This window comes from Gadus chalcogrammus, chromosome 16, assembly GCF_026213295.1.
Source record: "Gadus chalcogrammus isolate NIFS_2021 chromosome 16, NIFS_Gcha_1.0, whole genome shotgun sequence".
Classification (NCBI taxonomy): domain Eukaryota; kingdom Metazoa; phylum Chordata; class Actinopteri; order Gadiformes; family Gadidae; genus Gadus; species Gadus chalcogrammus.
In genome coordinates, this window is record NC_079427.1 from 17508113 (window position 1) to 17526449 (window position 18337).

The 18337-nt window shown below is 43.5% G+C and overlaps 1 protein-coding gene across 1 annotated transcript in view; it reads right to left on the minus strand.

Annotated features, from left to right (window-relative positions):
* Positions 1 to 7303: 7303 nt before the first annotated feature.
* Positions 7304 to 18337, minus strand: part of LOC130405643 (sucrase-isomaltase, intestinal-like) — a 59049-nt gene continuing 48015 nt past the window's right edge. Inside the window, 9 exon segments of the mRNA XM_056610817.1 lie at positions 7304 to 7757; positions 8385 to 8555; positions 10618 to 10667; positions 12026 to 12114; positions 12635 to 12759; positions 14136 to 14192; positions 14323 to 14407; positions 15478 to 15535; positions 15538 to 15625. Of these exon segments, the coding sequence (XP_056466792.1) occupies positions 7680 to 7757; positions 8385 to 8555; positions 10618 to 10667; positions 12026 to 12114; positions 12635 to 12759; positions 14136 to 14192; positions 14323 to 14407; positions 15478 to 15535; positions 15538 to 15625 (801 nt within the window). The 3' untranslated portion in view covers positions 7304 to 7679.

Here is an 18337-nt window from a genome sequence, read left to right on the forward strand (position 1 = left end):
TCGTGAACCTACGGACTTCAGTGGGGGTTTCATTCCGTCTATACACGGCACCTTCTCAACGAGCAGGTGTGCGCCTGTAGCAGGGGGCGCCAAAATACCTATTCCCCACACAATGTCGTACTTCATTGATAACCGCTACGCAGCGCATTTCTTTTTTATACTGCTCGTGGCGCCACCCATGTGCTTTGCCGCCCCCCACAAATATGCCGCCCCGGGCGGCTGCCCGGTTCGCCCGTGCCTAAAACCGCCACTGGCTAAACGTTAGACAAAGCCTCTGAAAGAAAGTAATCTAAGCCAAAAAAGTTTGCTAGCAAACAGGGGGTCATCCCTATGTTCCCCGGGTCCTATGTTCCTTTTTTTAAAAAAAGGTCCTATGTTCCCCGCTTTTCCCAAAAAGGGTCCTATGTTCCCCTGTATCCATACATACCGGGGAGCATAGGACTCTTTTTGGGAAAAGCGGGGAACATAGGACCCTTTTCTGGGAAAAGGGTCCTATGTTCCCCGCAATCTATCAATCTTTACAAATATTTAAACTTTGACGCGACATTCGCGTGATGACAGCCAATCGGCGTGCAACAGCGTGGCCACTGAGTGACATGTGTAACGTAACAGCCAATCAGCGTTCAACCGGCCAACTCAGTGCAGTGCAGTCCGGGGTGAACTGCAGCATGGAGGAGAAAGTGATTGTTGCCATTTGCGACTCCCGGAGCTCTTTATATAATAGTATATAATATAATATAATTGTATAATAATATCACGGCCAAAAGCTCTGTGCGCCTCCGGACGGCCGTAGCGCGGGGAGCTCCCGTAGGGATTGGGCTTATCGGGGTTTGTTTACCGGCGTATGAATAGACTGCGTCAGGTTCTCCGACGTCTCTCCCTCTTCCTCAAAAGGTAAAGACATGCAATGGTAGTTATCTCGGCCGGAATTTGGCAGTAATGGTGGAAAAAGTAACAGACCGGGGAACATAGAACCCTTTTTTTTAAAAAGGGTCCGATGTTCCCTAGGGCTGGCCCGAATTATTCGAATATTCGAATACTCGTTCGGAAAATTAGTATTCGAAGCTTAAATCAGTATTCGGAGCTTCGTTTATTTATTTTTTTCACGTACGTGACGTTACCAGAGCGAGGGAGGCAAACTATAAGCGTCAGCGACACCAAGCAGAGAAGCGAGAGAGGTGGAGGAAGAATAGATATCTTGTTTCCCTTTACTTTATAACACAACAATAGCGGGATCTCTGGAGGAAAAGTAAAAAAAGTAACTTAAAACCTTACGGTACGGCCACACCAACCGCGTTACTCCCGTTAGGGGCGTCCAAACTCTGCATTTTTGCATAGGGAACCATTGGTATGGGCGCGTAGACGCGTTACATGCGTTGAAGCGTCGCGTTAGGGGCGTTAAGGTGCGGCCACACCAGACGCGTATCTCGCGTACCTCTCGTATAAAATCGCCATTTTTTCCATAGGGAACCATTGGTTTACGCGCGTATGAGACGCGTACACGCGTTACACGCGTAAAAGCAACATTTTACGCGCGTAACGCGCGTATGAGGCGCGTATATTTACGCGCGTAACGCGCGTAAAGCGCGTATATCGCGTACATTTCAAGAGTTCAAAAAATTGAACTTTTTACGCTCATACGCATGACGATTAGCCGCGTTGCCCAATCAGCGTTGAGCTTGACCCGACGTCACTGGCAGAGAGTAGTGAGCTTGGACAGAAGCATACGGCCGACATCTTTCTTTATTCTGTGTGGAAATAGTAACATAGTTACGCCATTAAATGCTTTTATGGAAACATTTCTAGCGAGAAATGTGCATTTTACTTTCATAATGTTCGCTAAGCAACCTCAACGTTGAGGTTACTAAGCAACCTCAACGTCTTGGCGGACTATATATCTGCTGATCAACATTACGAATGCTGGAAACACACCAGACACACCATGTGAAGTTATTTAACCCGATTATTGTTATTTATATCCGAGATTATTTAATCTAACCCGATCTAAACTCTATCACCCAAACACGGCGGCGTTTGGGTTTCCTACCTCGGACTCCAGCGCAACCACGGCCGACAACTTTCTTTATTCTGGGTGGAAATAGTAACATAGTTACGCCATTAAATGCGTTTATGGAAACATTTTTAGCGAGAAATGTGCATTTTACTTTCGTAATGTTCGCTCGGTGAATGTGAAGGATGTTTGGTTTGATAGTTATGACGAAGAGGGAACGCTCCGTTCACTTGCATGGACATGGACTCATCTAGGCGAGTGACGTAGGCGCGTATGGCGCGTATGCGACCATTTTTGACACAAAATGGTCAAGCAACATTTTACGCGCGTATCTTGCGTAAGAATTACGCGAGATACGCGTCTGGTGTGGCCGCACCTTTAGGCGCGTCAGACGCACGTAATAACGCACGTAAAAGCAGTAACGCGCCCAACGCACCAACGCCCGGAGTTCAGAAATGTGAACTTTTAACGCTCCAACGCGTGGCGCTTAGCCGCGATAGCCAATCAGCGTGGAGCTTGACCCGACGTCACTGGCAGAGAGTAGTGAGCTTGGACAGAAGCATACGGCCGACATCTTTCTTTATTCTGGGTGGAAATAGTAACATAGTTACGCTATTAAATGCGTTTATGGAAACATTTTTAGCGAGAAATTTGCATTTTACTTTCATAATGTTTGCTCGGTGTATGTGAAGGATGTTTGGTTTGATAGTTATGACGAAGAGGGAACGCTCCGTTCACTTGCATGGACAGAGTCTCTGGATGCTAAGCAACCTCAACGTCTTGGCGGACAATTTCTCTCCTGATCAACATTACGAATGCTGGAAAAACACCAGACAGACCATGTGAAGTTATTTAACCCGATTATTGTTATTTATATCAGAGATTATTTAATCTAACCCGATCTAAACTCTATCACCCAAACACGGCGGCGTTTGGGTTTCCTACCTCGGACTCCAGCGCAGCCACGGCCGACAACTATCTTTATTCTGGGTGGAAATAGTAACATAGTTACGCCATTAAATGCGTTTATGGAAACATTTTTAGCGAGAAATGTGCATTTTACTTTCATAATGTTCGCTCGGTGAATGTGAAGGATGTTTGGTTTGATAGTTATGACGAAGAGGGAACGCTCCGTTCACTTGCATGGACATGGACTAATCTAGCTGCGTTGGCGCGTTGACGCGTTGGAAGCGTTGAACCACCACACAATGATCAAGCGTCAGGTTAGGCGCGTTACTCGCGTTATCCAACGCGAGTAACGCGTTTGGTGTGGCCGCACCGTTAGCTTAGTTGTTTGTTTACGTTCGCTGTACAGCGCCGCGCCAATCAACTGTGACTGGCTTGCTGCAGAGCGTGAGCGTCTTGGGAATACCCGGTCAATATAATGGATATAATATGGACACATAAGACAATCAATATTCGGTATTGGTTATGGATTTATTGTACAAATTCCCTGAAAAGATGCACGTTCCAGGATGAATTGAAAAGCTCCCGTAAGGGCTGAGATGGCAGAGAACAGCTGATTTGGAACGGAGCAACAGCTGTTCGCTTTCACGGGGAAAAACTAAGGAACTTCAACCTACTTAGGCCTACTAATTAACGTTCAAAAGCTATTAAATCTTCATCAAAATATGCAGATACTGTCAAAATCGGTTCCAGGGAGTATATAGGGATTATTAATGTTGTTTTTGATGGTGCTTTTTTCTGGAACTAAAATTTGCTCGGAAAAACCAACGACTATTCAAAGCCTGAAAAATGGCATTTGTGTGTTCCCCGGTCACATACATATCGGGGAACATAGGACCCTTTTTGGGAAAAGCGAGGAACATAGGACCCGGGGAACATAGGACCCGGGGAACATAGACACGCTCCCGCAAACAGCTAGCTAGCTAGAACCAGCTACTGTTACTATAGCATTACATTCTTAAACTTACAAGAGTCATCCTCCAGTTCGGACCTCTTCCTCTTATCCATATATCGGTGCTTGTTCCTGTCTTTTGTCTGTCAGTTGTTGGTCTTGGGTGCTCGTGCCGACGATTTCGACATGTTCTCCAGACGTTCGTCAAACACTTCATCAAGCATATGCGTCAAGCTGTCATCCACTTGCATAGACAGATTTTCCGGTTTAAAACGACCTTCAAAATAAATACCTTTAAAGGATATATTAAATGAGGCACAAAACAGATAACACTCGCTCAACATGTGCAGACTTATTAACCTTAATAAGCATTTTTACCGCTTTAGATCCCGTAGGCTACCTGCAAAATGCATAATTAGCAGTTTAATAAAGGATTTATTAACCTTAATAAGCATAAAGAAATGCTTAGTAAAGTTTTAACAATGACATAATAGGTCAGTTAGTAAGACTCAATAAATGGGTTTGTAATGCTTTTATTAACAACTATAAGAAACTCATAAGACTATTCTTAATATTATTAAGCAATCAATAATTAGTTAACACGTTTCTTATAAGTGCTTATAAAATTCTTATAATATCACAATAAACATGTTTATTATGTCATTATTAACACTAATAGATAGTCTTATTAACACCAATTAATGTTAATAAGCTTATAATAAGTGTCTTATTACCTATTAACAAAGGCTTATTACAATGACCTTTATATAAAGCGTTGCCAATAAAAAAATGTGTGTGTCAAAATATTCACATGGCCAATCAGAGAGAGGTTTTTTGTAATTTTTTCCATCTAACAGAATACAGCATGCGCTAATGTCTAGAAGGCTGGGAAAATGACCTTGTTACGGGCTAACAACTCGCTTAAAATCTCAATAGAGTCTGTGCTGTTCTGTACATAAAACATAGCACTGAAAACATAAATGCTTCCATAAATAGAATTCTGTAAGATTACATTCAGACGTATATTCCTTCAAGATTAAACTTATTTTGAAACTTCTTCCCTCCCAGTTATTCAAGGTAGCTTCCCTCAGTTCGGTAGCAATTGATGACCTAATATGGGCACAGCCTTACGTTGTTCAAAAAACAGTGACGCTGCGTCTCTGTTTTTAATTTCTTCCCAAAACTGGTCGGAAGTAAAAATAAATAATTGTCTCCTCTGCGAAAAGCATACCATCGAAATGTTTTAAAATCACTACTAAGTCTAAAAGATAACACGCTTTAGATTGCTCCTTCGATTGCTTTCTTTGGGCGCCGCAATTGTTTTTGAAATTCGGTAGACCGCGCTGCTCCTTGCATCGTGGACTGAAACTTTTTGGATAAGCTTCAACGTACTGGAGGCCAGACAAATCTGAATAAAGAACTGGAGTGGGAGCTAGCGAAATTAATATGTTCCCACGAGGCTATAAACCCCCGTATTTATAATGGAAATATGCATGAATACTGTGTTGCTGTGGAAAAACTAGGGTCAAACAGATTGAAATGAATGTTCAACATGTGACAAACCTTATGACACTCTGGCTTGACATAAACACTGATTGGGTGAGTAGGTGCCTACGTGAATGTGTATTTAAAGATTTTTTTTATCATGACTGGCCGGTTTTATGAGAGGCAGAGAAGTCTAGTATGAATAGGTATTATTTAGTGGGCATCAGAGAGCACTACATATGACATGATGCAGGAGGATTGTGCACGTGTGTTTGTGTCGAACGGAACAAGGTTAAAGTCTCGGATAGAAAATTAACCTACATTGTTGTTTATATTTTCTTTCCCTGTCTTATTGAATACCCACAAATGCTATCAGTGAATCAGAGCTATTCTTTCTTTCTTTACAGACATAGATTTTCATCACCATAGACCCATAGCCCCCCCATTGTCTCTTTAACAGACAAAACAACACACCCAGTGGAGGTGCTCCGAGGCCAGACGCACGTTCTTCAGCGAAGATAAATAAAGAGTCTTCGAGGCGCTGCCTAAGCTGAGTGATTTCGCCCCCCTCCATCCCTTTTCGGTGTTCTCCCCCACCCCTCCCCCCTACAAATATGATTCCACCTCCAGGTAGAAACGTAAACAATCCTAATCCTCAAAGTTTGAGCAGAGTCCCCCCTCTGTGACACAGTGGATGCTTTTTGTTCTTTGCGTGACATCAAAGAAATAAATGATGGCTTGTGAGTGCGGCACTCCGCAGGAGGCCGTGTGTTCATGTTGAAAGTGGAATTCACTTAGCGGCACCCCAGGGCTATTAACCAGGGATCGGGGATAAGCCTGTGACGGCACAGCCCTAATAATACCCTGCCATGTTAATAACACACCCACCACTTTGTTATCACACTGGGAATAATAGAGACGAGATCTCAAGCACAGTGACTGTTTATATTTTGTGCTGCACGTGAGAATCTGGGGAGCAGTTTGTGACCGCCCAATATCCGTATCGCTGCGTCGCGAGAAGTCAACCAACACGATGAAGAAAATGGCTCTCAAAGTTTTATGTCGGCGGGCTTCAAAAGGAATTAGGCAATGGCCCGGGTTGTGACAAGTACACCGACAGGACTGTGTTTTAGTATAGGGGAGTACACTCAAACACGCATGCACACAAAAGCAAGCGCACGAGCACACATGCAAGAAAATGCAACCCTCTCACAAACAACGTTGTCTTTCATGTGAGTGTTTTGCTGCTCTCTCATGTTGCTTTACCCCTTTGTTGTTTTCCATCCATCAGCGACACACTTAAATCCGTCAGTCTGTACTGTAACAAAGAATGCTTGTGATTGCAGTTCACTCAATAGCACAATGCCTGCTAGACGGGCACGGTGGCGCAGCACACTAAATAAGAGAGGAAACGCGAGCCCATCGATCTCTGAATGATGGAAGTTGGAGGTAAAGGCTGGCTGCATGACGTGGCGTTTAATGAAAGCACATATGTGTAAATATTATTAGTATACCAGGGATGGATTTTATAATATACTTGGTTAAAGATATTTATGTTTATCTCCTTAACTTCCCCCCTCTCTCTCTCTCTCTCTCTCTCTCCTCTCTCTCTCCTCTATCTCTCTCTCTCTCTCTCTCCCTCTCTCTCTCTCTCTCTCTCTCTCTCTCTCTCTCTCTCTCTCTCTCTCTCTCTCTCTCTCTCTCTCTCTCATACGGTTAAATGACTGTTAACGAACACATACACATGAACACACGTACACATTAACATTCAGACACAGAGGCGTGTGTTGTGTCCGTCACTTGTGTTCACCAGTCACCTCCTTGTAAATTCTTCCCAGAAGATTGCCCCTTCCAGGGGAAAATTATTGAAGGTCCCCACGGCCAAAATTAGATCATTACGTTTACTGCAGGCGGCGTAATAATGTACAATTGTATCATTTTATGTGTGGTTAATGAGATTTGACAAGGCACAGGTAGACAGATCCCTGCAGGTGAAGACCGTAATAACTAGTCTTTAGCTGCAGTCCCCAATATTCAATTATCCATCTATCTATCCATCCTTCCATCCAACTGTGATGCATATGAGGTAGATGCCATATACAGTACACAGCACATATACAATTGTATGTTGATTTTATTTGTCCTCAATACAGTGAAACATTTCAGGACACCATTTCACTAAAAGAAAAACAATTTCAGACAAAGACAATTTCTTAACCTAAGGCATTCACCAAAATAAGATTGGTGCTTTTGTTTTTTATATACATTGCTAAATTGATTGTACACGGTATAATGTTAAAAGCCACTGCTTCTTCTCTGCTCTGTTCAGAGGCTGGTCTTCCACTCCATTGTGAACATCTGATCTACATGGACTGATATGGCTGTAGCGTCTACTTTCAGCTCCTGGAGAGGTAGAGGTGGAGGGAGAGGGGGAGGGGGAGAGAGAGAGGACTTGATCACAAACTAAGCACTGTTCCTTTACAACATATTTGTATTTACACCTTGTAACGCACATACACGCACGCACGCACGCACGCACGCACGCACACACGCACGCACACACACGGGATATTACATTGCAGTATCAACCGCCTGTCTGTTGTCTGTTGTCTGTCTCTATATCTAATATGTATGTAGTCATTGTAGATATTACTTCCATGCTGCAAATAAGTGTATTTGTACACAATCCCAATTGGGATACACACTATATCGATATATATAAAATACGTTAATAAATATAATAATATCACAATAACCGTAACCCAAATACTACAAAGACTATACTGCTACTAATACTGCTAGTACTACTATTATTACTACTAATACTGCTAATACTGCTACGGCTACTACTACTACTACTACTGCTACTACTACTGCTACTGCTGCTACTACTGCTACTGCTTCTACTACTACTTCTTGTACTTCTAGCTGCCATGCTACTACTGCAACTGCTACTACTCCTGCTTCTACTAATAATAATCGGAATCAGAATGATAATTACTATACTGGTATGAAGGCAGACCCCCTCACCTGCGTGCTCGTGTTATGATCCGGTACCAGTTTGTGCACTATCCCCTTGGAGTCGGTCAGGGTAACCAGCGTCACCTTCACTGTCCCCGCTCCCCAGACCCTCACCAACCCCAGGGTCAGCCGGTCAGCCGTGGCCAGGCCACTGTACCGCACCCGATTGGTCAGCTTGCTCTGCAGCAGGATGCAAGAAGCAAGTGGGATGTTGTAGGAGCGGAGAGTGATAGAGATAGAGAGAGAGAGAAGATGCTGTTTAGATTACCGGGAAAGGTTTGAGGTATCATGTTAGGGATGATCAGGTCAGGGTTTTATTTTGGGTTAATGACTGGCTCACTTTGCAATATCCCGCTTATTACTCGGCTAGTTCCTAAAGAAATCGATCAGTTGAGGCAAAGTATAAAAAACATTAATTATTGAATTTCTACTGCTATTTATAAAATCTTTTCGATTCTACGGTTGGAAATAGTGTCCATAGCAGCATTCTGCTATACAAAAATACCAGACCGCTTAGTGCCATTATTTACCAATCGCAATCAAGTTTTCTAGAAAGCTGGGTATAAGTAACGGTGTGCGGTAATTGAAAGATAATGATGACAGGGGGGCTAAGAAAGGTTTGCCTACAAAAATTTCATTATTTTCCAATAACCGCACACAATAACCGAGTGGATTATCCAGTTTATACCATGGCCACTTGTGAATCCTTAAAATAGGTGTTGATTCATATTTTTGGTGTTTTCTGTTTCAAATGTACATCCTGTTGCTTGAAATATTTGTTGTTCCTGGACACAAAAAATATCGGACCAGAGACATATATGTACGTATATGGGTTTGAATAATGCCTGAAATGTAATCAGTTAACATGCTTCATATGGAATGCAGACGTTGCTTTATAGACTGCGCAATTTCACAAACTGAATAAATACTGCATCGTGGACTGAAACAAACTACACAAAACGTAATCGTAGTTAGCAACTCTGTGGGCAAATGTCACATGCATTTGTGAGCTAGCATCACCGTGTCAGAGGACCAGCAGATCTGTGGTTGCCCATAACTTTTGACGATGACTGTGAAGATTTGTATAGATTGGTAGTTTTAATATTTTAAGATTTAACAGGGTTATTTAAGCTCATGGCCAACTCATGTGAAGTTGAGGGAATGTTGAGCATTAGTTGAGGGAGCAGTGATGAGACTCTGCGAACTCTGTTGTGCTATTATCATGTTACGACTACGTTCATGGCTGTGCAGTTATCAAAAGTCCATCAACAGCCCTCCAGCCAATCAGAATATACTACTCACCCCGGCCATGGTATAATTAATGATTGACTGTATACGATTCTTTCAGCGGCAAAAGCACTCATGAACTGCCTATACAACTGAACCCAAAATGGCAAACAACTCAGTAATCTGCCAGACAGCAGTGGCCTCATTGCCCAACTTATCTTCTCACGTCTGCCCATTACACACACACACACACACACACACACACACACACACACACACACACACACACACACACACACACACACACACACACACACACACACACACACACACACACACACACACGTACACACACACACACCCCAAAATACAAATTTTTCTCTCTCTATCTCCCTCTCTCTCTCGCTCTCATCTTGGCTGTCAGAAGGCCTGTGTGCTTTATCCCTGTGTGAAATTGCTTTGGAATGAGTCTGATGGTAGGCAGAAGACAGCCACAGATGTTTGGCTAGGGGTGATGAGGCTATGTGCGTGCGCGCCCATGTGTGTATGTGTGCCTGTGTTTGGCAAAGAAACACATGGAGGCCCGGGTAGTGTCTGTGCTTTGATAATCTCGACGTCCGGAGAGAGATCAAATTGTTCCCATGGTGAACATTGGGTTTGGCATGAGCCTTGGCTATAGCACCACAGAACACAACAACATAACATTTACCCTTTTTGCTGACTATGCCATGGCCATTTCTTTTTAGGCACAAATACATGGAACAAAAGGAAATAAACCAAAAGAGAATTGAGGACATGAAGTTGCTGTGAAGTCGACAACAACAACAGCCTCAAAACTCAAAGTGGAGACGAAACGCAGCGGGGTCAAACATAGCGTCTCTGCTAATGGTGGTCTCTGACATCTCCCACCGCGGCTCTACAATTCACCCCGGAGCAAGGCACAGTCCTCCCTCTCATCTGCCCTGCCTTGAGATAGCTGTATGATGGTCGTAACAGACAAGAAGGTTGAACTCACCGAGTTTGCTGTGAAGTCGGTCAACAGATAAGCGCCCTCCTCGTACGTATCTGGAGAGAGACGGCAGAAGAAAATAAGAGTAATTAGATGGAAATTAAATGAAATGACGTCAATTGAAAAGTAAACGGGGCTTGGAGAGGAAGAAAGGATGAGCAAGCGTGCAAGAGGGTTCACGATAAAAGAGGAGGGTGAATGTGCTAATGAGAGTTAATGGTTGCCATGGTCTGAAAGCGGCGGTCCAACAAATGAGGACATGACCGTGGCGAATTAGCTCGCCCGTCCCTGCAATGAGCGATGTCGAATGCGCAAGACGTGTTGCTCGAGTTCTATGAATGAGGCGGTGACTGAAGCGCTTTGCTGGGAGAGAAGGGGTTAGTGAGTGAGTGACTTGCTGACTGAAGCACAGTAACAGCCTGATAACCACTGCGGTGAACTCCAGCAACGAGAGTGGTAGTGGAAGCAAACACAAGGTGACAGGGAGCACCTCAGCTTAAAAAGCAGCCTAACACAAGAGACAAAAGCAGGTGTGTGTGTGCATGTGTGTGTGTTTGTGTGGGGGGGGGGGGAGAGGATGGGGGGGTTGTCAGATAAGAGAGGAGTTGGGATGAAAGAGCTGGTCTGATGGAGGGAGCGTATCTCCATGCGGCTACACAGAGAATTACTGTAATAGCCTCTGTCACTCCCTTCCTCTGTCATCTCTCGCCCTCTCCCTCTCTTTATCTGAACACAAACACTGCCAAGACTAAAGAGCGCATTGTACTGCACTCCAGCCGCTGAAGTGCGACTGTGGATGTGAGTGTGTTTGTGCTTTAGTGTTTGTGTGAGTGTGTGCGTAGGTTTGCATATCTACATACAATAAGTACAATCAATCAAGAGGGATTTTTATGTTTCTGTCTAAACATAAACATAGAACATTGTGATAACTATAGCAACACAGAATATGCAGACAACTTACACCCGAGATTAAATGTGCCCCGGCCTTCTCACCCTGAAGTTGATATACAACCCAAGACAAATGTTCACTTCTCATAATGAGCTAACAGGCTAGCTAGTTGACGTCAGCTTATACTAGCTGACAGCAGCAAATACTAGCTGCCGTCCACAGGATTTTTTCTTTACTGGTACTCAACACACTTGGAGGTATAATAAATTCATATGCATATGCACGCAATTATTTTGCGCTATATTATATGTGTCCAAGCATGGGTGTGTTTGTGTGTCCCATTGTTTTCATATTTTGTATCACCTGTGTGTGTATGTTTGTGTTTTTTTCCACAATTATGCATTCGAGCATGCATATTTGCGTGCATTGAGTGTGTGTGTGTGTGTGTGTGTGTGTGTGTGTGTGTGTGTGTGTGTGTGTGTGTGTGTGTGTGTGTGTGTGTGTGTGCAGGTATTCACCACTCACCTATTCCCTCTCCATCATCCCAGAAAAGAGAGCCATGGGCGAATCCACTATCATCCAGCGCAACAATCAAGCCTAAAGGATTCTGTCGACTGTGACAGAGAGACAGAGAGAGAGAGAGAGAGAGAGAGAGAGAAAGAGAGAGAGAGAGAGAGAGAGAGAGAGAAAGAGAGAGAGAGAGAGAGAGAGAGAGAGAGAGAGAGAGAGAGGAGAGAGAGAGAGAGAGAGGCAGAGAGCTATGTTGGTAAAATTATAGTAAATTGAGTGTATTTATATAGTGCTTCTCTAGTCACTATGACCACTCAAAGTACATTAGAGTTAATGCTTCTCATTTAGGAAAATACACAAAGCACACGCGCACAAACCCCCACCCCCACCCCCACACACACACACACACACACACACACACACACACACACACACACACACACACACACACACACACACACACACACACGCACACACACACAGACATGCATGCACAGCCACACAAAAACATTCTCAATTGAGTTTTAATAGAAGGGGCAATGAGTAAAAGTGTAAAAAAAAATGGTGTATGTATGCATGTGTATGCGTTTGTTGGTGTGTGTTTGTGTGAGGGAGTGCACTAACCTAAACTTTGTGTTATTCTCTGCTTTTTGCCAGGGCAAGATGTAACCTCCCCGCACGTGAAGGTTGATGTGGTCCAGAGGTGTTGGCATGGTAACCATCTTGCCACGAACCTGCAATACTTCTGCCTAAAAATTAGAACAATAACAATAAAAAGATTAAATAATAATTAATCGCATATTTATAAACCTTTGACGGCACGAGAGCAAATACACTAGTCGCTTTTTACGTAGGGCCAACAGGACTCTACACACTGTATCATAATCCGGCACCCTTCCTTCGTTCTGTCTACTTGTGTTTAACATTCCTCGTTACTCCAGTGGCTCCGAGCTCAGTGTGGGCTGCGCACGGCTGAAGTCATCCCTCGACTCAACCCTTTTGTAAGCGTTGCTGCAGTTTGTTTTCATGCTTTGTTGGGCCGTAAATAGCAGAGTAACGACGCGTGTTGGGGAAGAGGGTCTCCCACGGCTTGAATGAGGCTGAAGGGATGGCAATGTGATTCTGATGCAGGCAAATGTCTCAGCAGAAGTCCGGGAAAAATGTATTGCTGTTGAGGCAGCTGGTTTGTACATCGAATATGCATATGCATCGATATTTCATGGATCAAGCATCGTCCATTTATCCTAAATTCAACTCATTCATCTTGAACTTAATCAGATGAATCAAAGATGAATAGAGGAAGGAGAGTGGGTTATTTATACGTTGTTCCTGGCCAGCACAGTAGAAAAGATAGGGTCAGTTTCACTACTGTTGATGTTCGGCTGTGATATAGTGCAGTGAGAAAACAGGAGGATAAATCAAAGGTTGATATGATCTCATAACATCCTTTAATAAGCCCATACTGGAAATGAGAGTAGAGCTCTCAAGGTATCACGTTTCTAATTGACCATGAAAGCCTAACCTGGCAGCCAAAGAAAGTCCAGCACTTTCTCGTCTGATTTTATGATATCGTCATACCTTGGTTATAGAACAAAGATGTTTCATTGGAAAAAAACTGTTATGCTATTGATACACATATTCTTTATGCATACACACATGCATCAAATAACATTTTTATACTGTATACACAACCATTACCGCCATTTTAACTTTAATTCAAAAATAAATCGTCCTATTTTGCTTGCATATTTTTTGCATAAAATACAAAGATATCTTATGCATAAAATACAAAGATATAGTCACGGATAGTGTCTCTGAAGCTTTAAAGTTGACACCCTTATTAATGGAGTACCGGCGCAAAGACAACTGTCCTGTCCTTCGACGTACTGCTGAGAATGAGCCTCCATTAATTAATTAAACCAGGGGGGATCAGGGTTACAACGACGTCCTGTATCTGGCCGGGGAGTTATGCTATCAATGTATTAGACGAGCTGAGGGAAGTTCCATTTGTGTGTGTGCGTGCGTGTGTGTGTGTGTGTGTGTGTGTGTGTGTGTGTGTGTGTGTGCGTGCCAGAATCCATGATGGCTTCTGTAGATACTGGGAGGGTCAGCATTGTGGACTCACCGTGTGGTAGTCATACCAGCGGGTGTCCGGAACATAAGCCTTCACATTAGTTACACCCTGGAAAATGGACGGAAGCATAACAAGGAATGCTCGATTAATTGGATGTGTGTGCGTATGTTTGATGTGTGTATACGGATGTGGATGTGTGCGTGTGTGCGTGTGTGCGTGTGTGTGTGTGTGTGTGTACCGGTTCCATGGCAGGTGTGATGAGTAGGGCAGGTCCCCAGAGGAATTGTCTGTAGACGTCCCATGTTGCCCGATCTTCAACAAACCTAAAGCCAAAAATAATACCTTTATATCGTTCATGCACCCTGTAATATTGTTACCTCATACCTTTTGTGAAAAGAGTTACTTCTTCTTTTGGTTGCCTCTTTTTTATACAGCAATTTCTCCAGGCACCAGACAGGAGGTTAAATGCATTCATTAGCAACCCACAGCTCATTACACTAGGCTATGTGACACTATGTGAACATCATTTTTAATGTTTGACTCAAGGGGAGCTATGAATCCACTTGCATAACTCTACAAGAGAAAAACAAAGTTCATGTTCCTTCCAAGGCTAACATTTCAAGGCCTTGAATAAGTTTATTAAAGGAAAATCTGGGCACATTATTCTATTCACTTTCTATGATTTCACCTTGTCAAAAGTAGGGTTATGAATATACGCGCCAAGAGATAGCAACATCCTCCACATTATTTACTCAACGTATATCACTCCCAGTCTTTTTATCTATATCTCCTGTCTTCATGAGTCACCTAACCTTAGCTAGGTCATACACTAGAGGTTTAGCATTGGTATAACATGGAGTGTATAGTGCATGTGGAAATGGAAAGATGGCAAAACACCGGCCTGAATGACTTCTGACGTACGTGACATTGTGCATACAAATGTGATTTGGATCTGTGCGTGTGTGTCTGTGTGTGTTTGTGTGTGTGTGTGTCTGTGTGATAAGGACGATACAGATGTTATCTCACCTGCAAGACGAGCATGAAACATCCATTCCAGATAATGCATGATGTGATCAGGTGATTCTATGTCATGCTACAGCAGCAACGTTAACTAAGAGGTTATGGTTGTATGTGTGCATGTGTGTGGATAAGTGTGCGCACGTGCACACTTATCCACACATGCGCATGCATATGTGTGCACAGATTTGTATGTGCATGGCCTTGTGCATGCATGTATGTATGTGAAGGTGTACATTCCTATATGTTTGAATGTGTGTGTGTGTGTGCGTGCTTGCGTGCGTGCGTGCGTGCGTGCGTGCGTGCGTGCGTGCGTGCGTGCGTGCGTGCGTGCGTGCGTGCGTGCGTGCGTGTGTGTGTGTGTGACTGTACGTACTCATGCAGGAGTGGTCTCACTACAGTGTTTCCAGAGGTGTGAGCCTCAAACATAGTGTGTAGAGGTAAGGCAGGAGAGTGTAGCGAATGTTCAGGACATCGCGGGACGCCTCAGCAAAGGTGCGGTTCCATGAAACTGGGTCCTGTCTCTGTTGATGACATTATAGAAATAGAAGAACTCATTATATGCAGACTTCAGGAAATTCATCTACCAGTGAAAAAGTGGAAATTACTTTAGGAATTTAGAAACTTGGTTGGACAATTCTGCTTATAATTCCTCATCCTCATCATCCTCATCGTCATCCGCTTATCCGGGGTCGGGTCGCGGGGGGAGCAGCTCAAGCAGGGGGCCCCAGACTTCCCTTTCCCGGGCCACATTGACCAGCTCTGACGGGGGGATCCCGAGGCGTTCCCAGGCCAGTGTTGAGATATAATCTCTCCACCTAGTCCTGGGTCTTCCCCGAGGTCTCCTCCTCAATTCTGCTTATAATTTCAACCCATAAACATGCATGTCAAACAACAATGGACCATCAGAACTGCAGAGAGGACTGTTTTAAAATCCATGTTGTGTGGCTGCTCTCAATACCACAGTACTAAAAGGTTGTCTCCTTTTACGAAACATAGCATTGGAAATCTGGAGAATGCCCATCATTATCATTCTTTACACATCGTTTCACTTGGAACTCACCATTTACACATTACAGAGGTGTAGATATTAGTTGAATTAATTTGACCGTTTGGTAATGAAGGTTTGGCTGCCTGCTTTGACTTGAGAAACACAGACAATGCAAGGGGCTGTACCTTCAATATTCACATTCAATATTGTCATGTTCAGAAAAGTGAGAACATTAATCTATTGAGTCGAGAGTCGGGAGGTCTTCGTGAGGTCCACTAAACAGAAAGTCATTATAATTGGAATAATAATAATAAAAAATAATAATTTCATGATGTGGGTTAATCAGGCCATTGCAATGCCTGGTAGCAACACTGTGAAAATTGTCAATTAGTTTCAGTACTCGGAGCGCTTTGTCATGCCGAAGAATAACTGGTTCGTCGAGATAATGGACTGTAGCCCTTTTCATCTGACCAAATACCTAGTGTTATTTTTAATTGTCGACAACTGCCTTGTCCCCTTTAGGGACAATAGAGAAAGAGGACAGGATGTACTCCACTTTTATAGATTTGGGCCGATCTAGATTAAGTATTAAGTCATTTTTAGATCAAGCCTCACGAGGACAACTCTCTCCACTTGTAAAGAAGAAAAACAAAGACACACAAGTGCACACAAACGTAGTCACACACACACACACACACACACACACACACACACACACACACACACACACACACACACACACACACACACACACACACACACACACACACACACACTCACATTCATGCTGGCTACATGTGTTTCGACCCACTCTGATCTTCTGTAGCTCCTTTGTCCAAATGTGTTTTTGCAAACTTTGGTTGAGCATCGGATCATTTGATTTGTTTTTTTGCCTCAAGTTTGTTATAGATGATTTATGTGTGCGTTTGAGTGTGTGTGTGTGTGTGTGTGTGTGTGTGTGTGTGTGTGTGTGTGTGTGTGTGTGTGTGTGTGTGTGTGTGTGTGTGTGTGTGTGTGTGTGGTGTGTCTGGGTGGGGGTATGTGTGTGTGTGTCTGTGTGTTTGGGGGCGGTATGTGTGTTTGTGTGTGTTGTGTGTTGTGTATGTGTGTGTGTGTGTGTGTGTGTGTGTGTGTGTGTGTGTGTGTGTGTGTGTGTGTGTGTGTGTGTGTGTGTGTGTGTGTGTGTGTGTGTGTGTGTGTGTGTGTGTGTCTGTGTCCTGGCCCCATCTCAATCTACCTGGACGAAAACGGCAATTAATCTGTCTATTCAAGCTGGAAACGGGTGAGGTTTGGGTGATAATGATCCACCATGGCCTGGTGGTGACTAAGCAGGGTCCAACAGTAGATTGTGATTGATAGAAGAAAGAACATTTCCATTATCTCCTGACCTTAGGAGTTAACCACATTATAATTTCATTTTCTATGGGAAATTACAGGATTGTAATTATGTGGTAAACTGTGAGTGCACAGACGCGGCCGTTTTAATCCCACAAGCCTTGCTGCTTTGCTGTGTCGCTTAAACTAAAGGAACAAAAAAGCAGATTCTGCAAGTTGGGATTGATTAGGTGAGAAAACTGTGAAAGTCTGAGGGAGTGTGTTTTTGTGTGTGATTCACTGTGATCGTCGATTAATGATGCGATCATGTGGAATGGCATGAGATGTACACATCAACAACAACAACTTGTACACAATGATAAAGTGTGGGCAAACCATTTTAAAACGTGTTTTTTTGCGAATGCCCAACAATAAAGGTAGGGTAGGCAATTTATTTGGAGGCATCATTTGTCCTATTTGTTGCAATTCTCTTACAGCAATCAATAAATCAAATGCTGGTATCTGTGGCTGTCGCAGGCCTGTTAGAAGCCTCTCCGATAATTTCAATCTTCCCGAAGGCTGGAGAGCGAGTTGGTCATGTGTTTTGGGGGAGTAGCCTTGAAGGCAGGCCAGAAGCGATGGGTGGGATTACTGGATTCTTCAAACTCTAGCCTTCTCTGGCGGGCTTCTTAAATTTGTCTGACGTACTTTTAGAATGAATAAATAAAATTGTACTCCGGCATGAACAAAGTTGACCAAGGCACTGTCCATCACATTAACGTACCGATCAAAGTGTGTCTACAGTGGTTCTCAAGTTTCAATGTCAAACTGACATTTAGTCACTGAGGGAAAGCGAAAAAAAGAAAAATGTCTTCACCGCGACTAAACATGCCCTCATCCCTATCAATTTGATATTTCGTATATTCAAGCC